The sequence below is a fragment of the Halyomorpha halys genome, unplaced genomic scaffold (genome assembly GCF_000696795.3).
Source record: "Halyomorpha halys isolate HHAL.00 unplaced genomic scaffold, Hhal_1.1 Scaffold1153.1, whole genome shotgun sequence".
In the NCBI taxonomy this organism is placed as follows: domain Eukaryota; kingdom Metazoa; phylum Arthropoda; class Insecta; order Hemiptera; family Pentatomidae; genus Halyomorpha; species Halyomorpha halys.
Window position 1 is genome coordinate 32125 of NW_027107155.1, and position 13255 is coordinate 45379.

Consider the following 13255-nt stretch of genomic DNA (forward strand, 5'->3'; position numbering starts at 1 on the left):
CCTCCGACATCTTCGCTTCTTTTCGCCCCATCAGGCGATCGCCCCCTTTTAAAAAATGATTTAATTCTCCGGTCTCTCCGGTGAATTTTTCTAGGTCAGATACCACCTTTCTCAGCGCCAGGACAGTTGCCGTACGGACCTTGATCCATTCTAGCGTTGTGGCATCTTTATTTTTTGTTTCCAATTTCTTTTTTCTCTTAATGATTCCTCTCTTTACTTTTATGTTTCTATTTTTATCTTCTGCCCGGCCTATTTTGTAGACTTATAATTTTTATCACTTTATCATTATATATTACTTTACTTAAAATTCTTTTTTCATATTTACCTTCTGAATTTGTGAGCTTATCTTTTTTATAAATCATAGTTTAGTATTCTCTTTACTTCTATAGCTTATGTTGTTTCTTGAGCTGGACTGTAGTTAGGATGTTCAAATAAATATGCACTCTGATGAAATACAGTATCAGTATTTTAAAATTATATTAATTCACTGTTTCTCCTATCCTTTCAAACCTCCCAAAACCACTAGAAAAATTATTACAATCCTTAATATCCAATTTCTTTGAAAAGTACGAGGGTGGTTTGAAAAGTTCTCGGAATGTACTAAAAAGAAGTGTCTAACCTCGGTGGAGCTGCTTTTATTTTTCAACATAATCTCTCTGTAGACTAATGCATTTGGTCCAGTGATGTTCCAATGCCTTGATCCCATCTCGAAAATGATATTCCTCCAGCCCTGCAAAATACCTCTCAAATTCAGCTGTCAGTTCTTCCGTTGTAGGAAATCTCCATCCACCTAGGAAAATTTTCAGTTTGGGGAAAAGATAAAAGTCTGATGGTGCCAAATCAGGTGAACAAGGTGGATGTGGCAAAAATTCGTACCTCAGTTCATGACGTTTTGCCATAGCAATAGCACTTGTGTGCAAGCGGGTGTTGTCCTGATGAAAGATGACTTTTTTCCTTGCCAAACCAGGCCTTTTTTCCTGTAGTTGGTCTAGGAGGTTTGTGTAGTATTGCCCTGTAATTGTTTGGCCAGTAGGAAGATAATCTATCAGCAGAATGCATTTTGCATCCTAGGAAACTGAGGCCATGACCTTTCCGCCCGAACGTACTGCCTTTGCTTTCTTTGGTGGTGGTGACTCAGCATGTTTCCACTGCTTTGACTGCTTTTTTGTCTCTGAGGTATAGTAGTGGACCCAAGTTTCATCTGTAGTCACAAACTGGTGCAAAAAATCTTGTTGGTTGCACTGAAAATGGGCCAAATTTTGTTCGGACATTTCCAGCCTGATGTGTTTATGGTGCAATGTCAAGAGCAGCAGCACCCATCTTGTGTGATGCCATCTTGTGGATAATTTTTTCATTCCCAATTCTCTGGTTAAAATGTGATATACTCGTTCAGATGACATCCCTACAGCTTCAGCAATCTCACGCACTTTCAGTCGACGATCCTCCATGACCTTTTTATGCACTTTTGCGATAAATTCTGGGGTTGTAGCACTTTTTGGCCGTCCACTACGCAGATCATCATCTAAGGTCTCCCGACCAAATTTAATCTAGCTGGTCCACTTGGCAACAGTTGAATATGAAGGAGCAGAATCCCCCAGTGTGTCTGAAAGTCGACATGAATTTCCTTTGCTTTTATATCTTTCTTTACAGAGTATTTAATCATTGATCGTATCTCAGTTTTTTCCATTGTCACAAATCACAATGCATAAAACAACAACAAAGAGTTGTCACTACCACTCACGCCACGTGTTCACTAACAAAGGATGTGTGATTATTGCGTTGCTTTAATTGTAGTGTGATTAACCTTGTTGCTCTAGCACTGACATCTAGCGGTTATTCCAAGAACTTTTCAAACCACCCTCGTACAATCTACTTGACCCTCTTCGATATGATTTTCAGTCCGGCCACTTCAAACAAACTCTTCTAATCAAAATTACCAGTTATATTCACCCCAATATAGATCAACTTCCCTTATACTCCTAGATTTTTCCAAAGCCATTTACATAAATTGTTCAATACTTTTATTTCCAAATTTAAATCTTAAACTTTTTCCAACAGTTCTATGATGGTTTCAATTTTTCCTCTCTAAATGTACCCAAGCAACTGCTATCCTTTCCTAATCAACCTTCATTTGCATATTTTAAACTAGCAAAGAGTTTGACTATATCTCTTCTACTTGGCAAATCTCATGGTAACGATCATTGTAAATCAATTTGTCATGGTCCACATCAGCTTTATGTACCAACTTCTCTAAAATATATTTATTCTGTTCCCTCCCCCTCCTCCTTCTGAATTATTAGTTGTAACCATCAAAATCAAGAAGACCTAAATCAAATCAGTGCCACGGGAACTTAATTAAAGGCCTCAAAAGCTCAGGAATAGTCGTAAATCTCAGACCCCTCCTCAGATCAAACAAACTTTCTTATTAAATAACTACAACTTTCTGCTCTTGTTTTAAAAACTTCGGCATTATCATTGATTAAACTTCTCGAATCACCAAGCTCATATCTCCTGACGAACAATATTTATCCTATAACTTTTTCATCACTTCTGTTTATTTGGCTATGTGATGTAGAACAGGTGAAGAAAATGAAGAGAATCATGAATAGTTTTATAAGTTCTGTCAATGGGACTCTGACTCCTGTCTAACAACCATCTTTAAAGTGAGTTAAAGTGGTTCTTCCCCATTATTAGGATTATGCTATGAGAGCCATTAGAATAGCATGTATATGTATTTTGGCAACATGATCAGCTCAGAGAAGTAAATTGAATTTTATCAGTGTAATGACTTCTATATCGCTAAATAGGTCATGTAATTTACTACTCGTTTTCAATACCATTGTCATCTTTACTCAATCTACTTGGAAGGTATTTTCGAATCACATAACAATTTAAAATTCATAAAGAGTAGTGTCTTTATCTCATATTATCTGCCTCATTCCAATAATTTGCACATAAAAATTTTGTCAGTTGATTCAACCTAATATGAATCCTTGATATGAGCTAACTCTTCTCTACAAAGTTAAAGAGTAGTTGGAATAGTATAGTTACAAAAATCTTATATGCACTGGGTAATAAAGTTATCCCTTGATAATCAGAACTTTTAAATGGGCCACATTTGTTAAGTGAAACTATATTTATCCATATGTGAAATAGAAGTGGTAAAGGGAAGTATAATGAATTTTTTGGTGAAAAATTGGGAATCTGAGTTTTTAATGGAAATACACGTTATAAGATTCCCTGAATCCAAATTTCCAAGTCTCTCAAAATGGTTGTATGAAACTGAAATTATGTATTTAAGATAGGTATATACCCAGGATGTTACGGCAACTTTTTTGCTGTAACTAACTGAGTGCCACTTAATACCATTGATTTTATAATTACTCTAACAATTTTTATGAAACTCATCATATAATATAAAATTGGATGGCTTTTATATCAGCTAGGTTTTATCCTCATTGAAATACTTTGACAGGGCTTACGGTTGTACAGCACGGCAGACCTGGGATGATACAGGAACTTTCTTGATAATATTAACTGGCTGGAAGCGTTTATAGAATTGATTTTTTACATTGTCTCAAAAACTGCACCAACTATTTTGATTTGACTCGAAATACCAATGTACCATCAAGTGACCTTCGATATCAGGTAGGTGTTGTTCTCATTTAAACAGTAGAACAGAGCTTAAATGCTGAATTTTGAAAATAACTTACTCTAAAGTACCTTTTATTTTGTTTATATGGAATAATCAACTATCTCTCATTGTTAGTAGTAATATAAAATGTTTAAATATAAATTAAGAATTATGAAAGAATAAGATAATTAACTAAAGTAAAAACAGTTTTCACATAATTGCCAAAAAGAGACCAGGAAATCAAAAATGATTAAAAGCACCCGATCTCATTCCATAGAACAAGGTTGTGTTATCTTGAGTTAAAATGTCATGTTCAAGGCAGGAAACAAGTAGATAATCATTTTTCATACTTCAAGAAACTCTTAAATCCAGATTTTCATAGCAATAGAAAAATAAAAAAATTGTTACTCAAAATTTGTAAGTAACTTTAAATTTGTTTATTTGTAAGTAAATTTAAACATCTCCCATTCTTAATAGTAATAATGGGTGAATATAAAAAATGAAAGAATTTGATAACTAATGTTTTTCCATGGTAGTTATTACAATAGTTCTAGATCTTACTTCCACTTACCTATATAAAATATATAGAGTAAGAGTATGGTCATCCAGAATAATACAGAAATAGCTGTTTTAAAATGTGCAAGAATTAATTAATTTCATCTCAAGGTCGTCAGTAAAAAATGTATATTATGAGCACCACATTCTAATTGAATATTTTTTTATTCAATTGTTTGAGGAAGCCCCCCTCAAACACGATGATGCTGCCATCTAGTAGCAAACAAAGGAAGTGATAAGCTCAGTACCAAAGTGTGTATGGGCAGATACATGAGTGAGAGAGAACAAAACTAAATATTTAATCAATTCTAAATAATTCAGCAAGTTGTGTGTTAAAATCATACAAGTATGGATGTTAAAATCATAGACCTTTCCCAAGAAGATTTAAATCAACACTGGAATGGCTGTATGGAGGCAATAAAAGAATTATTAAAGAAAGTTCTGGGTCCTCAACTAATAACAAAGAATGGACCCTGGATTGATGAGGAATATCAAACTGCCACTGATGTAAAGAATGTGGCATATAAATTACTGATTTAAAGGAGACATACCAGAGGATCTGTTGACAAAGGCAGGGTAAGGAAAAAGAGAGGAGAGAGGAGAGAGGAGAGAGAGAGAGAGAGAGAGAGAGAGAGAGAGAGAGAGAGAGAGAGAGAGAGAGAGAGAGAGAAAGTGAATTTGAACTGCCTGATTCTAAAGATATTGTCCTCAAGTCCTTAATATAATTAGGACAGTAAATATAATTTTGCATATGATAGTTTTACAGCATACAAAGGACTTCTAATATACTTATACAATCTTAATTAATTACAAATTTCACACAGAATTTATGAGCCACAATAAAAACCAAACAATTATATATAATATTAACATGATTTTCCATATGTATTATTATAATAATCATATAATCTTATTGTAATTTCAGAGTCCTTCCATACTTTACAATGTTTGTATCTTGTTTATTTAGCCTGACCTAGAAGACCTGCAACTTTAGACAAAATGTGGATGTTAAATTAATAGTTTTATTGCTATTTTTGAGTATCCTCTATTGAATGCCACCTGGAATGTGTTCCTTGAACCACAAAAATGATCGAAAACAGTATCAATAATTGTCAGTTGATATTATTGATAGTCAGAGCTATCAAACTATTGCCAACCTTACTACCCATACCATTCTTAATGACTTTTTTCATATTTCTGGGACAACTTTATTAGATAATATAATCTAGTTCCTAGGTCACAGGAAAATCATAAGTTCATTCTACAGAATTATAAATTTTATATGTACTCACTTACATTCCACACAGACACACTATAAAATTAACACCTCTCTTTATTCCTAGTTTTTCAAATCATTGTACACTCTGATTTAGGAAGTTTAAATATGAGAAAATATATAGTTTCAACACAAACAAGTAAAAGTAAAATATATATACTTACGATATCAAGTTCCAGTTGTGGAGGAAGTTTTACTCTAATATTCTGCATTGCTTTATAACGTCTCCAAACACTGCAACAAAATAAGAGAGAATTACTTATCACCATTAATATATATATATATATTACTTACGAGCACATGGACTGAAAGGCTTGAAGAAAAAGGAAAAGAGGGAACAGAATTAAACCGCACACTTACTAGAAAGATACTGCTTTATTATCTCTGTGATACTCCTTATAGACATTATTGAGGTTTATTTACATGGGGAGTTAGGATTAGTATTGTATACAGGCCTTGTCCAACCATAACTCTCCCCTACCAGTTTATGAACATGCCTCATAAACTCCAAAAAGATAACAAAACAAAACACAAAAAAAACAACTAAAGACAAACTAATCTATACACAAAAAACGAAAACTAAAAAAATCCACTTTTCATCAACTAAAATTAACACTTGAACAATTTAAAAACTAATAAAACTTGTCACTCCGTTCTTCTTACCATAAAACTTATAAACACTAGCGATAAAACTTTCGTATGAAAAAAAACAAAAAAACTTTTACATAGATGAGAAAACTCCAGATCTTAATTGATTATTCATTATGGGGAACTTGAGTTGTTCTATGGACCGTCCTTCGTTTTTTTGGTTCTTTAATACTCTCTAGTGTTACTATATTTTGCTCTCTAATTATAATCACCCTGAATGGCCCCTCATACCTTTGCGGCTCCTTACCCCTGTTAAAGCTCACTCTACGGTAAACCACAGTCCCTATACCAATTTTCCCCACAATGTCACGTACACCCTCGTTATGTCGCGCCACGCGTTTGGCTTTTTCCTTTTCGATTCTCTCTCTCACCTAGTCCCACGTTTTTTTCAGTGCCATCCCGTTACCGACGATCTCCTCTCCGTCGATCACCATGTTTCTATAATTGCATTTGCGCCCTCTAAGTCTGAACAGAATTCCGAATGGAGCGAATCCCGTTACCGTATGCACGGAGTGGTTATAGGCTGCTATAGCTCTTATCATAGCCTCGTCTGGTTCCAGGCCCTTATCTATCTGGTACACCCGCAAGTGATCGCTTAACGTACCGTGGAGCCTCTCTATAACCCTCCTGCTCTTAGGGTGTCCTGGGGTGTTTAAATACCACCTTACCACCAAAGCCTTCATTTCTTCTCTGACGTTGGCGTTATCGAACTCCCGTCCCGCATCAGACGATATCCTTTCCGGTACTCCATAGAACTGGAATCATAAACGCAGCGCTCCCAATACCACCTCGGCCGATCTTTCTCGAATCTGATGTGCCATGGCCACTTTGCTAAAGAGGTCAATCACTGTAACCCACTTGTAGCCCCTCCAGGTGAAAGGTATACCATGGCACTCGTTCAAATCTGGCCTGGGGGGTAAACTTTAATTTCTGTAGTGGTCCCAGAATACATATAATTTAATTATAGGTTAAAGGACTATGTTTTTCCTCTGCCTATTTAGGAAGCAAAGATACTTTTGAGAAGTGCCACTGCAGTTCCCAGTTTTCGAAGACCTACATTTCAACTCCTGTATCTCACAAACCTACAGCCATATTTTAAACTTAATTAAGAAAACATAGGGGTCCATGGGGATGTAATGCGTAATAAAAAGGCTCTTCATCCCAACTCCCCTCTCACCATCCCATGGTTGACCCTGTTAGCCTGAGTAACCCTGATGGAGATTGTGGTAAACAATCCTTTCAGAAGTCAGGGTCATTGAATAAATGAGAAATGGGGGCTCTGATTTCTTAAATGCCAGGATGGTGGAAGTCGGCTACAGGACTTTCATTTAAGGGGAGGAGGTAGAAGAACCCTAAGGTAGAGTTAGCATGCTTACTGCAAAAGGGTAGGAAGAATTCTACAGCCATGGTAACTTCACAGGGGAAGGCACCTCAAAATCAAAGCCACCAGTCCTCCTGGTAGTAGGTTAAGCATAGGGTCAACCCTCCCCCCATCTTTTAAAAAATCTACTGTTTATGAAACCCAAGATTTAAAGAAATAAGAATAGATATAACAGTAACAACTTTGGCGAGGAAAGGAAGAAAAATGAAAGAAGTTGCAAATGAAATAATTAAATATAGAATTGACATTTCAGTAATTCAAGAAATACAGTGGTCAAGACAAGGATGTAATGATAAGGAAGATTTATAATAAATAAAACTATCAAAGGTTCACTGCTCTGCTTTGAAGCTATCAATAATAGAATTTCCAAAATTAGAATAAAAGGAAAATTCAGGTACATAACTATGTTGTCAATTCATGCTCCGAAGATAGAACTGGGGAGGAAGGGGATATGTGAATATATGAACTCCTTTCAAGTCATGACGTAATTTTGGGTGATTTTAAAGCCCAAATCGGCAAAGAAGCTTATCTACGCAATGCTGCTGGAAATAATGCTTGGCAAAGTTTGCTACTGCATATAATTTTAAGATTAAAAGCTTTTTTTTTTTTTTTATATTAACATAAGCACTAACACTTAGGAAACTGGAAACTACCAGAGGATGGCGTCACTCAAATTTATCATGTACTGCTTTCATCCAGACATGTCTCTAGTATAACCAATGTTAAGGCCTGCAGAGGCCCTGATTGTGATTCAGATCAGCTCTTTTTACAGTTTATCAAATGTCTAGAGTGCTATAGGGTAAAGTGAGAAAAATTGAATATTGAAAAATTAAATAGCCAAGAGCAAAAGGAACAGCTTTGAGGAGCAAATTGAGAAACTAGGATGAATCAAATGATACATAAAAGAGTGGGACAGCTTAAAAGCAAAAATTGAGGAAACTGCTGATCTGGGAAAAAGGGTTCCCAAAAGAAATAGTGAATGGTTTGACGAAGAATGTGCAAATACCATTGTTTTAAAGATCAGGAATAGGCAAGTAATGTTGCAAAGAGATACCAGAGGTAACAGAAAAATAACTTGTATGAGAGAAGCAACAAACGTGCAGAAAAAAAGAATGGTTGAAGAAGAAGATTGAGGCTATGGAGGAAATGAAAAAGTGTATAAGTGTAACAAGGAAAGAAAATTAAACCAATTAGTAAGAAGAATGAGGGAGGGCTTCCAGCCTAAAATTAATGTGTGCTGCAGTAAGGATGGAGTCCTTATTAGCGAAGAGCATTTGGTATTGGATAGATGGGCTGAAAATTCGAAGATTTTTTGAATGCCAAAACTCAATATGACAAACCAGTAACTAATATGGATGACAGTGTTATCCTGAACATAGAATTGGATAATGTGTCCTCCCCGGATCTTGAATCTCCATCTTTTGAGGAATTTTTAGGAGCAGTGAACCTCATGAAACATAACAGGACACCTGGTGAGGATAACTTTTTAAGAATGGTGGTAACTATCTGAAATAAAGAATTTACAACTTGATTTTAAAAATCTAGAATAATGAAATTATATCTGAAAATTGGTGTCAGGACTGATAATTCCAATTTTTAAAAGAGACAAAACTATTAGTCATAATTGCAGAGGTATAACTCTTTAAAATGTGTATAAAATATTAGCAAATATACTGACTGCAAAGCTTAATATTTATTTGGAGAAGGTCCTTAAAGATTATTACTGTGGATTCAGACCAAACAGAGGTACCTCAGACCATATCTTTGTTTTAAGGCAAGTCCTCGAAAAGTGCTATGAACTGAATACTGACATTCAATATGCTCTTTATGAACTTTAAAACAGCCTTAGGTCGAGTCAACAGAATCCAGCTATTGCTGGTTGAACCTTGAATCTTTATAATATACCTCTCAAACTGATTTATTAATTAAAAAATGATGATGTTCCGAACTATGACCAGGATTCTTGTTGGTAACCAAACAAGTAGAAGGATAATAATTTACTTCTGGGTGTAAGACAAGATGTTCCCTCATTAATGCTTTATAACTTGGTGCTACATAAAGCTGTTTGATGCACAGATTGATGGAGAAAATATAACTAACAAAAGAATGGTAAAGGTCACAAGAGAAATTGTCCCTGGAAAAAGAGAGAGGACACTCTCGGAAAACCTGGCAAAAGGGCATGGAAGAAGACCTCAGGAGAATAGGAGTGACTGGCTGGAGAAGGGCTCTGGATAGACAAGAGTGGGGGGTTGTATTGTCTGGGAGGCCAAAATCCTCCAAGTACTGTAGAGCATAAGAAGAAGAATTAAGATTTAAAAGTTTTCAGTAGGCCAAATGAAATTACATTGAGATCTTGGGTTAACTACTATTTATAATGTTAATCAATATATGCTTAAGTATATTGTTTACAATGATATTGAGGTTTGGTTATGCAATAAGTGAAGGAATAGGTGTTGTTTAAAGGAAAGAATGGATGAGGATTGGCGAATGGAGAACGGGAGAGAGTTCCAGAAGGAGGTTGCATGTATGACGAAGGATTTGCTGAAGAAGGTGGTTCTATAGCATATATAAGCATGTATAAATCAGTCAGAGCAGAGCATATATGAGAGCATATATAAATCAGTCAGTTGGAATCTGGTGTTTAATAGAAATAGATTTAAAAGAAATATACTAGGGAAATAAAAATGTTGATAATAATTTCGACAGTGGCAAACCCATTTCAAACGTCGACTAGTGCCGCTGAAGACGTTGATCTAATAATAATAATCTTGCCACTACATCACTCCCCCCCCCAATGACATTGGTGCAGAACTTGACAGTCGGCTTTACTGCACGCCTAGAGAGGGTGTGATACACTGGTTCTGGTTGATGCTGTTCTGCGTAGAAGATATTAGAAGAGGTAGCAGATCCTGTAGCCGGCGTAAGACTGGACTGAGCTGTGTCGGCGTTTCTTTCTACCTGCGTTGTGTTTGCGCTTGGAAGAAGATGTGCAACTTTCACTCGATCCATTGAAATCGTTTTTGGACCTGATGGTAGCTGGATCTTACACGTTTTCTCCTTCTGTGAGATTACTTTGTAGGGTCCAGAGTACGGTGGAGTGAGCGGTACCCTAACAGAGTCGTCCCTTAGAAATACGTGGGTGCAGTCCTTTGGGTCTCGATGCACAAAAGTCTTGGACGTGCTGCTGCGGTATGGCGCCGGGCGGAGATTCTTCATGGCCTCCCACAGGGTCTTCAGCGTTGATTCGGAGTCTTCCCGACGTCCTGATGCCTCTAAGAACTACCCAGAGAGGCGTAAAGGCTGCCCAAATACCATTTCCACAGCACTGGCTCCCACGTCCTCTCTCACTGCTGATCGGAGGCCTAAAAGGACTGTTGGTAACGTACTTGTCCATTCCGATGCGTTCAGTGTAGACATGAGGGATGCCTTGAGGGTCCTCTGCCACTGCTCCACGCATCTGTTGGACTGAGGATGGTATGCTGTAGTCCTCTGACGCTGTATACCTAATATACGAGTCAGATTTATGAAAAGATCTGACTCGAACTGGTGCCCTTGGTCAGTGGTTATCCTTGCTGGCGTACCATAGCGGGAGATCCATGTACCCACAATCGCTGATGCTACCTTGGTAGTTGTTATCTCCTCCAGAGGGCATACCTCAGGCCAACGGGTGAATCGGTCAATGATTGTACGCATTGTATGCAGTACCGCATTCCGTTGGAGTTTGGCAACGGTCCGATGAGGTCAACGTGAATGTGTTCAAACCTGGAGGGGTGACTGTGTGACGGATCACTTTCGATGTCTGACATGCAATACAACACAGATACTATCTCGAGACATCGGCGTTCATGCCAGAAAAATTGCTGTGTTACTAGCCGTCTTGGGGCTCGAATACCAGGGTGGCTGAGCCCATGCAGGCGGTGGAAGATTTCTTCTCATGGACTTAGGAATGTATGGCCGCACCTGAGAGGTGGAGGTCTCACAGAGGACTGACATTAAAGTACTGGGAGGTTTGATCCATTGAAGCTGAAGACGGTCGTTTCTGTAGCTCTGGATATGCACAGAATAGTTGGATCCTTCTGTTGTTCTGCCGCTATATGTACATAATTGTCAGTGAATTTAATGTCCTCGACCCTTGAAAGTGCTGCGACAGTGTTCTCTTCCCTGGGTACGTGGCGGATGTTGGTCGTAAACTGGCTTATAAAATTAACCAGACGAATCCGCATGGGTGTCGCTGTCTCCGGCCTTTGATGAAAAACATATTCCAACGGTTTGTGGTCCGTCTATATCTCAAAATGTCGCCTGTCCAGGTAATGCCTGAAATGCTTGATGGCTCGGTGGATTGCCAAGAGCTCCCTATCGTATGTGGCATATTTCTTCTGCGCTGGGGTGAACGCCTTAGAGAAAAATCCGAGAGGTCACCAAACGTTATCATCTTTCTGTTGTAAAACTGCTCCCATGGCGGTACTGGAGGCGTCGCATACTAAGACTAGATGAGCGTTCTCTCTAGGATGTCCTAGCACTACAGCATTCTGAATGGCAGTTTTCCAGCGTTCGAATGCTTGGATGGATTCTTCTTCCCAGGTGATTTGTCTCTTATCATTCTTCTTTGCCCCAGCGAGGAACTTGTTGAGTGGAGCTTGCAAATCTGCTGCTCTGGGTATGCAACAACGGTAAAAGTTAAACATACCCAGGAAATGTCGCAGGTCCCTTATCGTAGCCGGTCTGGGATATGATGCAATAGCTTCAACCTTGGGCAGAAGAGTGCTAATACCAGTGGCGTCGACCATGTGTCCTAAGAATGCAACTCCTGGCGAGCGAAGACACACTTCGCCAGGTTCAAAGTGAGACCGTGGTCCTCAAGTCGCTGCAAGACTTCCTCTACATGTGTTGTGTGCTCTTCTTCGTCTCTGGAGGCGATGATGATGTCATCTAGAAACCACCAAGTGAAGTCGAGACCTCAAAGCACCCGATCCAGGAACCGTTGGAAAGTCTGCGAAGCGTTCCTTAGTCCAAAACACATTCTAAGAAATTCGGAAAGACCGAAGGGTGTAATCACCGCAGTCTTTGGAATATCTTCTTCTGCTACTGGAATTTGGTAATATGCTCGGTTGAGATCCAATGTAGTAAAGATCTTCTTACCGTGCATATTAACGTTGAAATCCGCCAAGTGAGGAACAGCGTATCTATCGGGGAACGTCCTGGCGTTCAACTGTCGATAATCTCCGCAGGGCCATATACCTCCATCCTTCTTCTCCACTATGTGTAGTGGACTGGCCCAAGAGCTATTGGACGGTCTGCAAATTCCCTCTTCAATCATTTGCTCGAATTCTCGTTTGGCGGCGTTGAAACTTAGTTTTACTATTAGCTATATAACAAGAGCTGAACACCGCCTCAACTTGTATGAACCACAGGTCAGGTTCTTCCCTATAAAATGTGGGTAGCCAAGACAATGCGTTGGGTATTTTCGCCGATTCTACCAATTCCTTTTGCTCCTCCTCACCGGTTAGCAGGTCGATTAAATTGTGCCCATACATGCTTCACTAGAGTTCAATCAAATTAATAAGAGAAATAAACAATAAACTCACATTCGGTGTTACCACTTTACTGCGTGTTCCTGTTGTAACGATAAACATGACTCTTTAGTTACGTTCTTTATTTGTCAATACAACAATATTTACACTTGACATATATAACAAAACATTCATAATTATTATTAACAGAAATATTCAGTTTTGTTTTTACAACGAAAAAAAAAAAAAAA

The 13255-nt window shown here is 38.0% G+C and overlaps 1 protein-coding gene across 1 annotated transcript in view; it reads right to left on the reverse strand.

The window, feature by feature from the left end:
* Positions 1-13255, reverse strand: part of LOC106688547 (cytokine receptor) — a gene marked incomplete at its 5' end in the record, with an annotated part of 116958 nt that overhangs the window by 29854 nt on the left and 73849 nt on the right. Inside the window, 1 exon segment of the mRNA XM_014433054.3 lies at positions 5630-5699. Within this exon segment, the coding sequence (XP_014288540.1) occupies positions 5630-5699 (70 nt within the window).